The sequence below is a fragment of the Diabrotica undecimpunctata genome, chromosome 4, assembly GCF_040954645.1.
Source record: "Diabrotica undecimpunctata isolate CICGRU chromosome 4, icDiaUnde3, whole genome shotgun sequence".
NCBI classification, from domain to species: Eukaryota; Metazoa; Arthropoda; class Insecta; order Coleoptera; family Chrysomelidae; genus Diabrotica; species Diabrotica undecimpunctata.
In genome coordinates this window covers 125,363,386-125,384,090 of record NC_092806.1, presented here as the reverse complement: position 1 = coordinate 125,384,090, position 20,705 = coordinate 125,363,386, and the positions used below count along the sequence as shown (strand labels likewise).

General features: G+C 32.7%; 1 protein-coding gene across 1 annotated transcript; it reads right to left on the bottom strand.

Moving 5' to 3' along the window:
• Window positions 1-776: 776 nt before the first annotated feature.
• Window positions 777-16,956, bottom strand: LOC140439966 (torsin-1B-like). The gene is made up of 5 exons (XM_072530178.1): window positions 16,077-16,956; window positions 11,452-11,717; window positions 8,748-9,048; window positions 7,299-7,446; window positions 777-2,181 (listed from the first exon to the last, which is right to left on the bottom strand). The coding sequence occupies exons 1-5, from the start codon at window positions 16,879-16,881 to the stop codon at window positions 2,040-2,042; spliced, it is 1,662 nt and encodes a 553-aa protein (XP_072386279.1). The 5' UTR covers window positions 16,882-16,956; the 3' UTR covers window positions 777-2,039.
• Between the last annotated feature and the right edge of the window lie 3,749 nt (window positions 16,957-20,705).

Here is a 20,705-nt window from a genome sequence, read left to right as displayed (position 1 = left end):
GCATTTAAATTACTTAACTTTGGCTTATAGTTATTTATCTTTGGTTTGTTCTTGATTCTGTAGCCATAGGATAGGTGGGTTTAAACTAATTCTCTTTAAAATACCTAGTTTAAATTGACAGTCCTTGATATTTCAGTATTTATATTTTAATAACTTTCCTTTGGTTTACTAGTCTTGTACACTTGTTCTTACTGTCATAGAGTATGTGGCTTTAAATTATTTTTTTTTTTTGGTTTAAGTTGACCCCTTATTGTTGTACCCTTCTTTGCAACCGTAGGTTATTTGGGTTTTAATAACTTCTCATTGGTTTAATATATCGCTTAAAATAATAATTGAGAAAACGGTTCCCTTACATGAAGCAGAAATCATATCAATCGTAAAGGTGCAAAAATCTAAATCCTATATCAAAATCACCCTCAAGACCCATACACCCCCCCCCCCGAAAAAATTTCTGGATCCGCCACTGTACGAGACAAACTCAAGTTCTGGCTCTAGTCATTTACCGTGTCCCACGCGACACAAAAAAGTCCATTAATTCGTTACTTAATGATTACATGACTAAAATAATAACGAATTTAAATTCTTCAGCACTACCTATAAAGTTATAGAGTTACCATCTTATTTAACAAGTGGTCGTTTAATAAAAAAATATATCAACATTGTGATATCCTAAAATAGTTAAAAAACCACTCAATGCAATACGTTATAAGTATAACGCCCTCAGTGGAGGGCATGCTAGATATGCCAACGATATGTAGAAAATTTTACAATCATGATTGCTCTTCACAAATAATTAAGTTTATTTTTAAGTTAATTTACGTACAAAAATTAAGTCCACAGCATCAGTCTTCAATATATTAATACATGACACATACGAACATTGTGATTGGTATCTAACATTGTTTACTGTATAGATTATTTCCTCTCAAATCTGTTGCACATTATAAATGACATTTCTACACCGTCACAGTATAATCGTCTGCTTAAAAATGTCCTAATATATGTATATCTCATAAAATAACATTTATAAAATTTTTTATGTTAAGTACAAGTTTAAAATGGATGAGGTTCAAAGACGTGCTAGCTAGTGCGATAGAAAATATCACGCCTGAGTTATGGTAAAATTTACTATAAAAGAAGACTTAAGTGAGTTGACGACCACATCGAGGTAAATCATCAACATTGCCAGTGCTCTCAATCTCTTGTTCAAATTAAATAAGGTCTGCTGCGTTGGCGACACAGTTCTGGGAAATTTCTACTCAAATAATGTTCTCACAATAGCGCTATTTTTTTTTATTGCGCTTTCCACATTGGCTAAATGAATAATGGCGGTGAAGCCTACACTGAGCCATAGCATTCACTCGGTACCACTGTTGCCACGTTTCGGAGGAGGAATTGGTCGAAATTTCAATGTATATTTAAAGTGAAAAATATTACATTGAATATTGTGACGGGGTCCAATGGACCCGCCTGGTAGACGGATGGTTAAGATATGTTTATTGTGCGGCTAGTTTCAGAGTCAACAGTTTCCACTCCATCCTCATGCCAAACAAAACATCAACGAATATTTGTACTAGATGTTTTTTAGAAGTTAACCTAACCGGTATATTCATGTTGCTTAATATAAGGTTTTAAGTGCACAAAGTAGTGGAATCACGACGTATATTAAACACTTTACTGTCGTAACGGCATAAAATTCAATAGCTCATTATTGATATGCAACAGATACTGTAAAAAATGGTATATAAAAGTATTCTTTAGGAATATTATATTATAAGCTGCCCTTAGCTTGATGTAAAGTTTGTTTAGCAGAAAATGGTTGACTTCAATTAGTGAGATCGTAAATATTATTAAATTTTTCTGACTTGGCCCATTGTTAAGACCTTGTACCTCAGGTAAACCATTGTTACCTGAAACCGGGCCTTTTATACTATTGTCGCTTAACCCAGGATGTTTATAGTCGGTACTACTTGAAGTCAACCATTTACTGCTAAACAAACTGTACTAGATATTAAAACTTAAAACTATATTGACTAGGTTTAAAGATCAGCATTTTCTTGTTGTTTTGGTCTATAGTATTTTTCCCACAAGTTACGGACCTTAGATCCAATAGCCTTGCAACCGGTTAAAGAATATTCAAAATGTTCTGTTTGGACCCACGACATTGAGTTCAAAATAGACCTAAAAGAAAATATATACTTAAATAAAATATATAAATAACTTTAACAACGAAAATTTTAAATACAATAAAATAATAATAATTAAAAATAAATATCCTTATTGCCAATAAAAGATAGTAATAATGAATGATCTGAGTTCATAGTGTTACGACAGTTCCGTGAGATCTGTTCTATATAGAAAAAGTTCCTTGACAAAAAAGAAGGGGTATTAAAAATTCTAGAATGTTCGAGAAGTCATCGAAAAATCCTAGTAATGTCTGGAATGTCAGAAAATGTATATAAACATAGGAAGTTAACAATTTGAGAACAGTACTAATTGAGTTTTTGAAGTTAATAGTTACCATTGTGTAAAAGTTGTAAACAATTATTGTAATATTGTTGGTGTTTGAATAAAGTATTTTAAAGTCTAACAATAGTAAGGGTAAAACAGTTGCTTCGTTCACATTAACAGTAAAAATTTGTTTTTTGTAAATTTTTGTAAAAAAAGACACTAAACACTTGGTATTGTGGACTAATACGGATATAGAAAATCTTCAGCGGAAAGTTCAAACACAAATGCCCAACAACATCATCCTCGTAGTTCAGTAGAATGAACATTACCGCGGTATCGAGGGGAAAGAGGACTTAGATATAGGTGAGCAATTAGAAATACAGATTGCTAATTTGAGAACTTATTTTCCGATGCAGGTTGAGACATCTACTTTACATCGCGCGATTTGCACAGTAGATGGCACAATACCGCTTAAATGGAAGGAATCAGAAATGTACATAAAGCACCTTTCTAAAGAAGAAAAATGCGTACCTGGATAGGTAAATCTTGGCATGGGTCATATTCCAATGAAGTCAGCTAATATTATGTCGACAATACAGCGTCAAATTATTGGTTGACATAATGAAAGATGCTCCTTGAAACAGAAAGTTCCCTACTTGTTATTCAAGATCAGGTTATACCAACCAAAAATTACCTGAAATATTCAAAGACCCTCAGGTCCAAAACGACAAATACCAATATGGATATCAAGCACGAGAAACTATCCAATATCGCACGAGGTGCTGCAACTCAATATAAAGAACCGAATTATTCAGTAACCAAGATGAAGATAGTCTGCAAAGACTGGTCCACAGATTTAACATAAGAGCAAAGGATTTTATATTACAATCTCATCTCAGAAAACTAAAAAAATAGTAGTCAGCAAAGAACCAACCAGATGTAAAATAGAAATTAATGGTATCAGTATTGAACAATTGATGGAAATAAAATACCTGGTAATTACATTGTCTAGCTATGAAGACCTGGACAAAGAAGTGAGAGATCAAGTACAAAAAGCAAATAGACTGGCAGGATACCTTAATAACACTATATGGCGAAACAGACACATTAACACTGAGATGAAATCAAGAATTTATAAAGCCAGTGTAAGGCCAATAATGACATATGGAGGAGACCCGTGTTTTCATACACAACCTTCCATAGAGGTCTTAATCCGCTAATGATTGATATGCCTCAAATCATGGTGCCTGCGTATTATTTATACACTAGAGCCAGACAACTTAAAACTAGACTAAAGACGACAAAGGCTTAGACTAAACACAGACGAAATTAATTATATGGGAACTCGAAAATACGGCGTCGTGAAACGCAATAAAACAGTCTACTAGATAGTATAGGCATATCGTGGTACAGCACAATCAAAATTTAAGGACAGTTATGACTAGAAAAAGCTCTCCAAGCCTCTTCTGCAAAGGGTTCAATGATACACGATAACCTTCAGTCTCATGGAAATGGTAAATTATATTTCTAATGAACTGTTTGTCTTAGTCCCTCAAGTCTGTCGCAATTGCTTTCTGTTTAGCAGATGTTGCAGCTGGAAATCCTTGTAAAATATTTGAATCTGCGTTTGTTAACATATTCGCATGTTGAATTATTTTTCCTACTATGCGTACAGGTACCTTAGTAGCTTCGCTCACACGTTGTTTAATACTGGTTCGATTATCTTCAGGAAACAGTGTTTGTATATTTTTAACCAAACACTTTGTAAACTACTGAAACCCTTTGGATTGCGGTGTCAATCTGATCTCTTTAACAGTACTACATTTAACCGTCTGCATTCTATAAAATAGTTTCTAATGCGCTTATTCGCTCTTTTCTTTATGAGACTGGAAAACATAATGAATAACAAACTAGTTTCAAATCGAGTAGATAGATATTTTCGAAAATAATTATTATCAGTTCTTTTTATGTCTTTAATATATAATTACGGTTTTAAAGATTTTGCTTGTAAAAGCACATTTCATTTATTGTTTAGGTGAGTAGTACAATGTTTTGCGGTTTCAAATGTAAAATATTCTCCTCAAATTGTTTAAACATAGCTATTTCCATTGTCTATACGATAAAATATTTCGTGGAACTGCTCGCCACTCCATTTGAAACTAGCTATAACTAGAAAAGCAACGCTTACTGATGTGGAGATACTAACAACAATAATAATCTGTTTGTTAAATAGAACTAGGATACCGCCAAGTATATAGATCTTGAGATACAAATAAGGAGACAATACGCTGCCTGAGTATTAAAAGGGTGTATGTAACAAAATGAAGAAATCAGCAATTTTAAAATAACAAGGTTCTATGTATCATAAGAACCCATAGAACTTTGTAAATCTAAAATATATGCATGCAATCCTCTAAAATTAATCGAAAATCATTGGTGTATGTTATGAAAATATGAAAAGAGCACAACATAGTCCTATTTTAAACATACGAATTTGTTTTTCGCAAAATTTTAGTGAACTTTCCAAACTCAGAATAACACGGTCCCATGTAGTACATAGTATATCGATTTATAGGTTATGTTACATGTAAACAACGCGTATGTTAATTTCATTCTCTGTTAATTTATGAAATAAATGAGTGATATAATGACCGAATCTAGTGACAATAGTGAATTTTGGAATGGTGATGATTCTGAAAAAGATAAGGATTATGTCCCAGAAGAGAAAAGTAGAAAAATAAAAAGGTAAACGCAAATTAGATATTACATGGCTTTTGCATCTTTTTTTACCCATTTCTAGGAGAAATAGAAGTTTTGTTTAAATGTTACAGATAAGATCATATTATTGTTTATATTAAGCAAATAAAGGTGCAGACAAGATTTCAGAATTCAGTAAACCATTCCTAATTATGTATGCTCTCATGTGACTGCATTCTAATAGTTTTACTTCTTTTCAGAATCAAAATTCAAGGAAAGGTCATTGACATGTCTTTGTTGGATTACTCGGATGAGTCTGACGAGCACCTAGAAAAGTTACATTAACGCAGAACAATGAAACTAATACTAGTAGCACAACTAGCCAAGATAATTCAACTGATACTGCTGGGTAAGTTTACCTTGACTTGCTGTTGCGATTTTCTAGTATTTATTTGTGATATTAATTTTTATTTTAGTGTCGCTGCGCTAGAGCAATGTGGAAACTATTTATCCATGCAAAGAGAATTCAATTCGACTGAACTGGAAAATAAAGATGCTGCAATCTGTACAAAACAAACAATTCTAGTAAAAGACGACTTTTCCAAGAAAAATAAAGAAATATGCACACAGCAATATGAGGAAAATTCCGAAAATCAACTGCAGAAAAATAGTAACAGTTTACAAGAGAAAAAACGTACTAGAAAGAGATCTAGAAATTTCGAGCGTTGGGCCTGCAATATTAGAAAACAAAATTTTGATAGAATACATTTCTTCAAGAAAGAAGTTAAGACCAGCAAGAGAGATAAAAACACATAAAGACTGCTTCGAGAAATGCATTTATAAATGTGCCAAAAATATAAGCGAAGAATTCAGAAAAAATTTGTTTTCTGATTATTACAAGCTTAGTAGCAGTGAAAAAAGAATGTTTATTTTAAGCACAACTGAAATGAGTATTCCACAGCGAAGAAGAAAAGGAAACAATGCCCAATAACAAAATACAGGTTTGCAAACAGTTTTATTGCAGAACACTAGGTATAAGTCAAAAACCTATATACACCTTTTACAAAAATTCTACAGAAACGAACACAATTCGTCAATGTGTTCAGGGAAAGTATAGAAAAAAACGTTACATCAGATGCAACTGCCAATCTTGTTAGAGAGCGTATTAATATGTTCCCTGTAATAGAAAGCCAATATTGTAGGGCTGATACTAAAAGAAAATATGTAGAGGGTGACCTATCACTGCAAAAAATGTACAATATGTACGAGGATTTCATAAAGGAGAAAGACTTGACTCGAGTAAAACTTAATGTTTATCGCAAAATATTTTGCACTGAATTCAGTTATTCATTTAATAAACCTTCAAAAGATCTATGTGACCTCTGTGCTGAAATAGACTGCCTAAAGAAATAAAATACCCTTAATAAAGAAAAGAAAAAGGAATATGAAAAATACTTGCAAGAAAAATTTTTAATGAGAGAAGAGAAAAGGACGGATATTGAAAATGGTAACGCAGTACTGTGTTTTGACTTCAGACGTCAAAAATTTCTTTTATAAAAGTAAGCTAAATATGTATAACATAACAGCGCACCTTTCCATAAACCGGACTGTTTATTGCGCGATTTGGTCAAAGGCAATGCATGGTCGGGCTGGGAATTATATTGCCAGTGCTGTATACAGAATCCTGAAAAGGATTTTTGCGTTCCGCAAAATCGCAATAGATTTATGATTTCAATAAAAATATGGAAAAAACTTAATATTTTCTATTCTTTTTTTTTAATGTGCTTTTGTAGTAGACTTTCATCTACTATGTTTAAAACAAAAGCAAATATACTTTTTTGCATACCAAATCTAATGGTCAAAATATTCAGTCATTTTTCTCAGTTTCTACATTTTGTATCATACAACCTTGTAATTCTTAGACAGTGAATAGAGAGTGAAAAGTAAACAAACAAGCTCCATTATCTTAATACCATAGGTATAAGCGACGACTGAATTAGCCCATTCGAGGGAGTGAGGGCCAACTAGACTCAATTACTATCCAGAACAAATAGAAAGGTAAAGGGGGTGTTTACAAAAAAAATTAAAAATATGTAAGGCTGTATAAATTGCTGGGTATATTATAAAAAAGTAATTGATTTGGTACTTACGTGACATGTTCTTCAGTAGGAGAATCTACGTTTCTCTCTTTAAATTGATCTATAATACATTCTGCAACGTGTGTTCTTTCCATTGGTAAGAGTGGTATATAATGATCAATTAGATTGTGGCTTATTGTATCAGAATGGTAAAATCCACCTTAAATAGCATAGAAAATAATTACTAAAAATGTATACATAATTATAGAATAGACAAATTTAACGCATCAGTAATATTTTTTTTCAAAACGCTAATATTTTTTATGTCGTAAATACATGTAATCTCTTATTACCATCAAATTATTTATTTTGTCTTCGTCAATAATTGTCGTACGGCCGTAGTGTCCTCCTGATTTTCAGGGGTTTCTGGACGATCTACAACCGCCGCTCTCGAAGAGGATCTCAAGTTTCGAGAGTCCATCTTCGTATTTAAGGAGTTGATTGAGATACCGGCCGCTACGGGCAAGAAGTTCCGCCGAGCCTTTGTGGTAGGTGAGGAGACACCGGCAATCAGAATTCTCTAACAGTTCGAGCTTTCTTACAGACAAAATATTCTTACACTGAATTAATATGTATTAGAATTCTGATGCGTGGTGTATAACTCAAGTTCCACAAAGATGTCGGTCTTCTCGCTTCGTGTAGCCGCGTTCCCTCTCCTCGAGAGAGGTACAAGAATGCCGGCAATGTCGACTCTTCCTGCTGCCAGTCGCTTCGTATAGCTACCTTTTTGTTAACAGTTATTCATATAGTTACTATTTACATAAGGTTTTGGAGACGAAGTGGTATTGCAGCTCAACCTGATCGGAAAAGCAATTACAAGTCCCCGTCGGGGCTTTTATTCGCTCTTTACCGTGACAGGCCCAAATAACGCTGTGGTCAGTTCGACATTTGAGATAGTTCTAAGACCAATGTCTTTTCTATCTCAGAAAGTCGTGTTCTACTGTCAGGAAGCGTTTTGTAGTCGACACGCCGGTTCTCGTACACTTGATGATTTAACTTTTAAATTGGATAACCATTATTAGGTATTATTCTTAAATTTTGGACGTCTTCGACGATAGCAGGATATTGGTTAATTAATAAAACTCAAAGAAAGCTTGGTAGAGCACCGAACCAACAAGGTCTTACGGGGCTAGTAGTGTATGACGACTGGATCCCGTTCGGAAGATGTGCTGCTCTTTTATACACATCGTGTTTGAGAATTTTCAGCACACTTCCGCCGAGAGGCCAATGACAGCGCAGTTAATAACGAGCGCTGTGGTTGGCCGGCCAAAGTAACAATCTTTGTCGTGATTGGTTACCTTGGCGACATAATGGTAAAAACGCGCCTTTTATCAGTTTTTGTCTCTGGGAAAGCACATAGACTGTTGTTTACTATGCGACTCTATGGAACGCCGGTATTTTCATAGTTTAAAAGAAAGAAAAAAAGCATTTAATCTTATAATAAAAATTATCTATCCTTACCTTGATGATTAAAAATATCTTTGATAATTACTTTTTCAAAATCTTCTAGTTCTACATCTGCGCGAGTTTTATTTTGATTGTAAAGATCATTTAATTTATCTATAATCAATTGTGATCCACTATTGGACAAAAACATAAAAATAGCGTTTCTGTAGTCAGCTCCATCAACTTTTTCTCGGTAATCCAACATAGGCAGGATGGAATTTAATAACTGTTCAGGCATGTTGTCTGCGTCATGAAATATAAACAACTGTTTACTGCAGGAAGTTACGTTGCCTTTTAACCAGCTGTACAAATTTTGCTGAAAAAGAAATATCTTTATTTTTTCAAAAAAATGTTTTAACTTCTTTTTTAAAGTGGCTAATGAGAAACAAAAAAAATCAATAATAATTAATAAATAAAATACAAAGTGTGAATATGTGTGAGTGTAAGCTAGTGACTTCAAGCGAGACTACAGTGAGATATTAATTTACTTGGTTTAGTAAAAAATAGGTTGATTATGTAAAATTATATATAGTATAGTATTTTTAATGTCCCATTCTATATAAAGTTTTAATTGACGAATTCAAATTCCATACTGAATAAGGTTTTATTATACGTCTTTCAAATATCCAAACGAAAGTTTTTATAAAAATTCTAATTGCATCTCAGAATCCTTGAAAAAGAAACACTTGAATTTCGAACGAAAAGACATATTATGAGTGTTTGTTTATACAGCCTTAATTGCACCGAATATCGCTTTTAGAAGTGCGTCTCATAAATAGGCATAAAAAGTGTTTATATTTTTGCCAAATGCCTCTAAGCGCATCCAATCGCTTACTAGATAGAACTCATCATGAGGGCAGGGAGTTTTGTTTTACCTGCGAAAAATGATACATGCGTGAGAAATTAATTCATTCCCGGATGAGATCTTGAGGGAGTCAAGCGGCGAACCGCTAATGGGGCGGTACCGGCTTTTTGCCGATACAAGCAATGTTTCAGCATCTTTGGAGATCAAATGTATCTTTGGCAGTAGTTGTTAATAATAATAGCAGTCAATAAAATAGTGCGAAGTAAAGTGAAATATGTAGCAAACCAGCAATAAATTAAATTTCAAGTTAGTGCAGATTAGTTCATCTTTAATGGTGGTGAAAGCACAAAGTCACCGTAAGTTTTTACCTTTTTTGTATAACCTGCTATGGTTTGATTTACAATGCTGAATATTTTTTTGTTGGGAGACCGATGAAAAAGGAAACATATCTGTCATTATTTTTCTTTTTTTTTCTTTTAAATGTGCCCAGTAGAGATGTGTAGTTCACCATCGAAATAGTTCAAATGAACGATTCTTTCAACTGAACTAATTGAACTAGTTCATTAATTTTCATAGAACTAGTTCACTGCGAACGATTTGCATTATAAATTGTGAAAATAATGAATGAATGAGATCATATATTTATTATTTTGAGAATGGGATGGACAGACTAGTTTAAAAAGAGAAGTGTCGATTAGCCTCAGATAACAGATCATAATTCTTATGAACGTGACAACAACATAAACAGTCTTATCTTAATATCATAATGGTTAATGGTTCGGATCTTATGCCCATGCATTGGCCTGAACGTTGACATGCTGTGTTGTTTCTCATATTGTAATTTTGAACTAACAATTTTAAGTTGTGGTTAAAATGATTGATGCATCTACATAAAATATAATTTTATGTAAAAGTGAGAATGAATATGTGTTATTTAATGTTCCTAGAAAATTCACTGATTTTTTTTGTAAGGTTCTTTTAGAAATAACCTAATATAGATACCTATGAGTTTAAATATACGTAAATATAAAAATAAATCATACGTGAACCATATTTATATTTAAAACGGTTAATAAAAAACAAATCTTAATAATTTTTTGCAAATAAAAAAAATGTTATTTGCAAAACATTTGAGAAATAAATTTAAAACATTTAAACCTAAACATACGATCGAAAGAAATGGTTCCAAACCCGAACTACTTGTACGGTAGTGAAAGAGTGAAAGACTGACTGAAAACCGAAGAAAACGCGCGGCCGGCGCCGAGCTTGTGTGATGATAAGACGAGACATCTGGCAACCAGTTATGTTAGGGTTGGATTTCGATTTCGGTCCTACAAATAGTTCTTTCGCGAACTAGTTCACTGAACTAGTTCATTTTTGTGAAATAGTTCTCTTGAACTAGTTCGTCTAAAAGAACTAATAAGCACACCTCTAGTGCCCAGTGCAGTGCAGTGTTAGTATTTTTTTAAAGGGATACATCTCTTAAAAATTTTCTCTCAATTAAATATCATGATATGATATGATAATGTCCAAAGCAAATTTTCTTTTTCCAATTTTTTAAATGGCCTTTCTTATTGAGACCATCTTTAATACAAATGTTTTTACTCGCTCATCGAGAGAAATTAGTCTTTTTATAAAGATATAAAAAGGTATCAATTTGTAATGGACATTTCTGTTTGTAAGATATATAGTATAAAATTGTCGCTTCAATATTTTACGTGACCATGTCTCTAACTCTATTTTGGCTCTTTTTATGGTATGTAAAGTTTGATACATAAATCTCTCTCTAAGTCAATTTGCAAATTTAAAAAGTTAAAACATACTAGTTAAATATCACTTTGGGTATATTAGAAGGTGTGAAGGAATTCTACATAACGATATCACCCACCAACACTTAAAGCTTGTATCACATACTTTGTATATATCAGAATTTCCCCCTTGGTTAAAATGAAGCCGTCCTGAAAAATAGTGAACATATTTACTTTGAACTCCTAGTTTAAATAAGCTCTGAGCAATCATCTCGCTGATATAATTTTTCCCTGTTCCAATAGGACCATGCAAGCTTAGGACCAGTGCTTTTCTTGAAGGGTGATTAGTATTCCAATGAGGACTTATAGCATCTATAACAGTAGACGCTAAGGGTTGGCCATATAATTTTGTTTTTAATAAAGATGATAATTCTAAAAGTAAACATAAAAACATATAATCACAGATTGGTAATTCTTACACTATGTCAAATAAATATATATATATATTTATTTGACATAGTGTAAGTAAATATATATATATATATATATATATATATATATATATATATATATATATATAAATATTCAAAAATTTAAGATTACTGTGCTAACTTGCTAGTTTCGTTTATTGATAAGCATAAAATTATGAAGAAATGGTATCTTAAAAATTACTGTACCCATACGAATATTTTGTCTTTTAAAATCTCTGCAGAGATTAGGAATTGCTGAAATGTTTTAATTTTGGTGAAATAAAAACCCAATTCTGTACCTCCATGTGGTAGATGACTGCAACCTACAATTGAAGGACTAACACAGATAGGAACCAAGTAATTGCCAGTATAAATCCCACACTTACTACCAACAGCTTCGTGGGATGAGTTGGTAAGTAATATGACACTCTTTTACACTGGGGTTGAGAAATCGACACAAGGCAGAGGAACCAAGTATTTGGACAATGGAATAAGGATCAGGAAGATAATAGGAAACCACCTGATTATATTCCCTTGGGCACATCATTTCTTAAAGTCAGAAAACAAAAAATGATCACCTCAAAAAAGCACTTTTATTTGAAAGTTCAACATTGCGACAAAGTCGTAATTAACATGTGCTTGTACTGATGTACAAAATAAGATTTAACAGCACCAACTTTCATACTTTTCACTAAAAATTGTTGTTCATCAATTTATTGGGTGGCAGTACTGTAGCCAGTAACAGCTATGTTACTGACTTAACAGACTGGAGTGTCCGGATTCAATTCCTGGCACTGACACCAAAAAAATTTTTAATTTCTAATTTAACTGAGCCACCAAAGTGCTTTGGTGGGTACGTAAAGCCATACATAGGTGGTTGTTCAGGTCGTTCATTTGGATAATCTTTTATTTGTTTTTATAACTTGGAATATAAAGTCAGACCCCAAGATTAAAGCCAGAATCTGAATTTTCTCTCTAATTAGTTCCAGTACTATTGCCCCCATGATCCAAGAAGTTAAAAAATCTTTTCCAACTTTATATGATAGCTCTGTCAGGATCACTATATGAATGACATTCAAGTTGAACCAAATCCCAACCAAACAAAATGATGCTTGAACCAAATATCAATGTGTTTTAATTCATCCTTAACTACTTAACATTGAATTGAAGAACATAAATATTCTTCCCAATGCCATTAATGACTTGCCACTATCAATTTTGGTTATCAGGAGGTTATAAAATCATTCCTATCTTAACAGATCTATTTTCTCTAAAAGTACTGAAATACTGAGATAAAAGATAATACAAGCTTGGAACTCTTTAAAAGATGGTGATCAAAGTATGATTCATCAAATAAAAGAAACTCTTGTATCCAGGAATGTATTTTGTGGTTATTAATATCACATATATTAAAAAGCAAAAGTAATGAGAGAGAGAAAATGTACTATATTACTGCAAAGTTATTTCATTCAGAAAAATCTGATAATAATAAAAAAACAACATATTTTGCTAATCGGAAGAGTAGTTGCATCAATATACCAATTTGAATGGTTTTGAATCATAATTCAAACTCATATAAATAATAGCTTCATAAATACAATAAGTGGCGGTTCCTTCGTAAGTGCACATGTGCATGTGCACTCCCACAATTATTTTCATATAAACATTTATATATGTAAAATTTATCATTCTATAAATAATATTTTTATCTAAATATACAAGCCTATTATGGTGCACACTAAATCCAGTTTAAACGGTTTCTATTATGTCAGATTCAAAGTCTTTTTGCAAGCAATTGAAAGACCTCCAATAAATATTTATAATCAAGAATTAATTTGTGAAATAAAAAACTTATTATACCAAGTAAATCAACAAAATAAAAAAATAATTCTCATTATATTATTTGACCATATAAATTTACCCATATTATGGGTAAAAGGTTACAGCAGTATTATAGGTAATGAAAGGGTGGGTTGGGAAGCAAAAGAACCTTGTAAATCTGATAAATTTGTAGAAATTTTTTCTTATACCGACTTAACTACTAAACTAAAAAAAGCTATTAAAGTCAGATGGTTAGAATCTTACAATAATTTTAGCAAGACATCGAAAAATCTTTATTTCCAGCTTTACTCACAGCTGCCGTTAAATTTAAAATATAGTAATAAAATTATAGTGTAAAATTATAATCAAATCTAAATATATAAATATCTTTACTACTAATCAACCTAATGGTTTTCCAAAATTTCAGGAAGTACCTATCTAAAAATAATCTTTTAGCAAACTACAATAGGAAAGCTGTCTGAACACTAAAATTATTTTAATTTGCATATTTATGAAGTACCTACTAACCAATCTATAATAAAACTAAAATGTTTTTCCAAACTTTCAGGTAATAGAACCATAATAAAATGTCTACCATTTTGTATAAATTTCTAACTTTTAAAATATTTTCAGTAATAATTTATAATACTGCTGTGTTCAAGATGTACTGATAACAATATCAAACAATACACATATTATATTTTATTTACTGTACCAGGAATGTATTTAACTGTACAGTGGTCAAGAAAACAATAAGATATTAGTTTGATTTTCCATACTTATATAGTTTTTTTATTCACCATACAATGTACAGAACTGCAGTTGTAAAATAAACAAATGCAATTAAAGGTAAGCTGTTACTAACATTTAAATGCTTAAATAGATTTAGATATGTTCCATAAAATTGTTGAACACTACAGTTGCAGAAAGAGAACAGCCACAAACAGTAGCATTAAATGATTAAATTAAGTTATAAGATACAAATATTTCAAATTACGCCGCAAAAATTTATTAAACAAGGATGGGAGAAAAAACAATATAATAGCTTTATGATCATCTTTTTCCCTGGGTTTATTTTATACCACTCCCTAAAGGAGGTGGCCTAGTTGAATGGTTTCAACAACGTAAGAAGGATGATCTCCTGAGAGGGGGTTACAACTACTGGAGGGTTTCTCCTGGTTACGCCACTGCCTGGTTTAGTGCTGAGTGTCCGGACCACCGCAGTGTAGTAGGTTTTCGAAACGGAACCTCAGGGAATATAATTGGTGACCCCTGCCATGAGTGATATTAACTACATATTTCTGGAGTGTAAAAAAAATGATACAGCTATCTCTAGACTATATAATTCTCTAATAGAATACAACACTCCTCTCATCATTGGTTCCCTGTTATCAAGCCATAATAAATGCCTTTTAGATGCAATAATAAATTACGTTAAAGAAGCTAAAATCGATATTTAACCTTATAAGCACCTAATATGTACCTATATGTATATGAACAAAAATGAATCCTGTGGCTAATAAACTATGTCTAAGGCCATCCCTTTCCTCTACACATACATATAAATATACAGTAATTGAAATCAGAAATCACAGGTAAGAGTAGTTTATTTATAAGTAATAGGTAATGTTTAATTATTTTTATTCTATTTGGACATGTGAAAACTTCACAGATTCAATACATGAGACACAACCTCCAGTGCATTGCTCTTATAGCAATGAATTCTCTAGGCCCAAATACCAGCCACCGCACTTCCCATTTTCCTGCAATAGCCATTGGTTAAGATTGACTGATGTGCACAAATCAAATGTGAACATGTACTGAACATATACATTTTAATTTTGCTGTGTTACTTATAAAGTTCAAAACAATTTAAGAATGTAGGGATTTATGAATGTTTGCCTGGAATATTTAAAATGAATTAAATTTTCTTCACTATCTTTGGAAGAAAAATTAAAAGTGCTGGTTGTCCTAAACCAAATTTTTTAATTACGAATGTAACAAAATGCAAAAGTCAGGAATATAAATGGTCGTTAAAATTAAAATAGAGATTTATCAAAAACTGACTGGTTGCGTGGGTGTGCTACTAGCAATATTTTTTACTGTTTTCCTTGTTTACTATTTGGAGATAAGGAATCAGAATGGACAAAATCTGGTGATAAAAACATAGTTCGTTTATCCAAAAAATTAAAAAGCATCAACATTCATAGTCAAATATATCTACTAAGTTATCTATTTTTTTATCTTATATAATATATGTGTGCCCCCAATATGGCGACTTCACTGAATATTAAGGCAAATTTTGAATCCTTTTACAAAATGTTTTTATTAAACTCAGTTTGAATCAATGTAATGTGACTTCCAGTTAATTTTATTGTAAAATTACAGAATTGTTCTAGGTATTTTTACACCTTCAAAATGTTCAGTGTATAAGAGTGCACATTTGCACTTTTGCCAATGTATTTAGATAACTTTTATTTTTTTATTATTATGTACTTACTTTGTATATCACCTGGGATTGTATTACTATTGCAACATTCAGTGAACCAACAATATGGACTAATTTCTGATGAAAATACATTATCAGCTACAATATCTTGGGGTTTTGCTGCATTTAAATAATCTTTTGCAGAGTTATATATTCCACTTATGGTAAATCTACTTTCAACGTTTTGACTATCATCCATTTCTTTAGAACAGTCTTTGAAACTGCAGTAAAATCTGTCTGTCCATGACTTTAAATCACCTTCTTTGTCTTTGTTGGCCCAGTAATCATAGTGCCAGAATTTCGCTTGTTCCGTTTCAGAATCTTTGTTAGATTGGTAACAATTATTAAACCAACAATAGGGGTTCCATTTGGATTTAGATTCAACTTCTTTATTTTCAGGGTCTCTGTTTACTTCCTCACAACCAAATAATGAACAGTAAAGACCCTTGTCCAGATTACTCGATGTATCTGGTACTGATTTCGTATTTGGGTTAACATTTTCAGTGTTTAATTTGTCTTCTTTGCAATCAAAAACTAAACAATAGGGATTATACTTCTTTAATCTATTAATAATTTCGGAATCGTGTTCTGGTTCTATACTTGGCATATGATCATTTTTCTGGTTTTCAGAGTTGATATTTTCTTTTTTACAATCAAAAACTAGGCAATAAGGATTATAAGTTTGTAACTTTTCACCAATATTAAATTTTTGTGTATTTGAGTTAGACTCATCACAATCAACATATAAACAGCGAACATCAAAATTCCAACATAGCGAAAGTTGCACATAAATTAAAAGTAAAATAACTTTTAACATATTTGTTAAAAAGAGAGTTAAAAATAAATATTTTTAGGTTAATTTAAAATAAATAAAATCTTTAACCTTACTTTTCGTTCTACATACATTTTTTGACAATTACATTGGCAGCTGAATGAGAGGAATAAAAAATGTCAAGGGTATTAATTTCCTTTTCTACTAATTATGCTATTAACTATACACTATATAATATTTTGTATAATTATATAAAATAAAATACACTATAATATAATTATGTTTTAAGACAATGTACTGTTTTTATATGTCTCTTTAATAATAGTTATGTGCCTGGGTCTGGACTTACCTGGAAGTTTTACTATTGACCCTATCAGCATGGAAACATTTTAGAAAACGACAATAATCTGGTAGAGGATTAGATATTTCAGCAATGTGATGTACCGCCTTATTATGCCCTACAGGTTCGAAAGTTCTTGAAGAAGTGTTTCCCTGCACGATGGATTGGTCGGAGAGATGCAATATAATGACCAGCTAGATCTCCAGGTTTCAAACCCTTCGATTTTACGCCAATGATTTCGATTTTTATTCGAAAATGTACAGTTACCACAAATAATTATCACCGAATGTCGGAGAATAGCTGCTGAGGTCTTGATGTATATTTGAGTAAGATGTATATTTGAATAAAGATTGTTAGTGAAAGTCATTTCGAACAATACATTCGTTAGTTTAAACCTTAAATTACGATAAATTACCTAGAAATTTTAAAATACGATTTACCGGTAAAAACATTTATTTTGTCGAGTTTAAGATAGAGTAAGGGTGACGGATTACTGGTGTATACAGAAAAAATCATAATAAATAAAATAAAGTAGGTATTTCATAAAGGGAATGCGTACATACAATACATAGATTTGTATTCATGTTCTACACATTTTTTTATAACTGTAACATGTCTCACATTTAACTAATTACATAGTTTAAAATAATCCTCATAATAATAATTGCTCAGAGTCGGCAGAGATGTAAGGGTGGTTCTTACGACAGTCTTACTACCACATAAACTAAAGAATTGGAGAAGAAAAATTAGGAGATGGTAGCTAATAGAGCTAAACCAGAAATACTGAATAAATAAAAAAAAGTATAAACAATTTGCAAATTACGCTTACCTGATGGACATTTTCGGGAAGTACAACGTGTAAATTGATCGGTGATTACAAACAGAAAAAAAAACGCGTATTTATTGAAAACATCGAATATCTCCACCGGAATTACGCCACAGCTTAAATCGTCTGATCAAATCGGACCAATCGAAAAAAGACCACCTCGAGACCAGAGCCTGGCTGCTTCACCAAACGGCCGTTTAATCCGATGTGCAGCCATTTCCATGAGAAAAATCAAGTACGTACATACATATATCAAAGACATGTACAGGAAGGTGTATATTAATAAAGATCACGGAGTATACAGTTGAAAAATACTATTTATTTCTATGTACATATATACATATTTAATATTTTACAAACTTGTTTTAAAAAAATCGGTAACTTTCTCCTGTTTCTTGTCATTAAGTGAATTTTTAAAAGCTATATCCCTCCATTTTTTAAAAACCAAGACATCTATTGAAGATGACCCAGGTTGATGTTCAATACACTTCAATGCCACCTCCATTGCAGCCCTCGCTTCGGTGTGGCCGACCTTTTCCTCTCCGTCAACATCATCATCATCAGTCTCCTCATTTCCATAGGGCTCTTCTTGTGTTGCTAGTGTAATTAGTTCGTCGTCTGTCAAAAATTCGTTTTCAAGTTCCTCCATTCTTCTATATCTTCGGCCTGCAAATGGACATTTTCGGATACCGTTTGGAGATCTTGAAGCATGGTGGCAGAATTATCTTCTTTGTTCGAAGTTCCTCAATGCTGGCCCAAAGTTTTCGCCAAGACTTAACGAAATTAAAATAAGGAATTTCTTGGAAGGCGGAAGCTAACATGTAAATTACGTCCTTTAAGTTAATTTTTTTGATGATATCAATAAGATCGAGATCTTCATTTTCTGCGCATTGTAAAATTTCGGACAGTAATTTACGTCTGTATCGTCTTTTGAAGCTTTCAATCACCCCTTGATCCATCGGTTGCACCAAGCTTGTCACATTAGGAGGAAAAAAGATCATTTTTATGTCATCTGTCTCACATGTTAGGTTTCCAGGATGAGTTGGAGCATTATTCAGAAGTAGGGCTGCTTTAGTGGGAAGATTTACGCTCTTAAGATGGCGCGTTACTCTCGGAACAAATTCACGCTCAAACCATTCTTTGAATAGATCAGCGCTCATTCATGCTGATTTTTGTGATCTGTAGAATACAGGGAGGGACGATGGATGTAAATTTTTAAATGCATGTGGTTAGCGGACTTACCAACAACGAAAAGATGAATTTTGTGTGTTCCTGTTGCATTTGAACAAGTGTTCCTGTTGCATTTGAACAAACAGCAACTGTAATACGCTCTTTATTCTTTTTAAATCCAGAAGCCAATTTTTCATGACTTCCCAAAAATGTTTTTTCTGGAAGCATTTTAAAATTGAGACCAGTCTCATCCAAGTTATATACTTGTTCGGGTTTTAATTTTTCCATTTTTATAATTTCTACAAACTTGGAGGTAAAATCAGTTGCACCTGAAGCGTCCGTGGACATTCTTTTCTGCACTTACGTGTGCATAATTAACTCCGTAACGTGCCTTCCAGCGAGTCAGCCAACCTTCAGTTGCAATAAATTCGCCTCCGTCTATAATTTTACTGTGCATACATAAAGCCTTTTCCGTTAGAATCGAGCCATTAATAGGTGTGTCCCTTCGCCGTTTTTAAAGCAACCACTACCAAAGAGCTTCATCTACTATCTCGAATTTCGTTTTTTTAGTGCATCTAGTTTTTAGATTTTTATCTGATTCCAATTGGGCGCAGAAATCCTCGATTGAACGCCGACCCCTTCGCCAGTCATTCACTGTACTTTTCCCCACATTCAACTCTGAACAAATTTTCTTTACCGATTCACCTTTGTCGAGCCGTTTAAGCACACAGACGTTTTTCCATCGTCACAACCACACGTTTACGCTTCTCGCTCATTTTCGCACAAGACGAATTCAATCCTCCTCGAAAGCAAAAACAGAACTGACAACCGGGGGCGAGAGACGATCATCAAGCGGCGGCGCTTGATGATCGTCTCGTACGCAAAACAATAGGAAGGGGGAGTGGCCGGTTAATGCGGGACTGGTTAAGAGGGAGTCTACTGTAAATAAAATATATAGGTTTTTCGGATCGTTACAGAGGTATGTCACCATCCTGAGAAATAATATAAATCAGCAATTCATTTTTATTCAAGGATAACATTTTAATCCATCGGCTGCAATAAAAGTATGCAGTTTTGTGGTAGAAAGATGGTTTGGATATTCCCATTAATTGATTTGTTCTTGTTCATTTGTGTGGCCTGGAGCATTGCCAATATAAGTAAAGCTTTTATGGCAAGTTGGTTCTTTTTTACTTCTGGGACAAAGTCTTAATGAAACCATTCACTAAATGCCTCTCTCATGACCAAACTTTTAAATTTCTTGTAGCAGACTGGCAGACAAATTTTTTTTGAAAACTCTGGGATTTTTAGCTTTACCAATCACTAACAAACCCAGTTTGTGTACTCCAATACAATTTGAACAAGGCATAAATGTGATTCTGTCTTTGGTCACTTTACGATCTGGTGCGTTAGCGCTTCTTTAGATGATACGAATGTGTTGTGGGGCAATAGTTCCGGTAGAAACCTATTATACATATTGCGATAAATTTTCATGTCCTTAAAGAGTGCATATTATTATGCATTTGGATAAATATG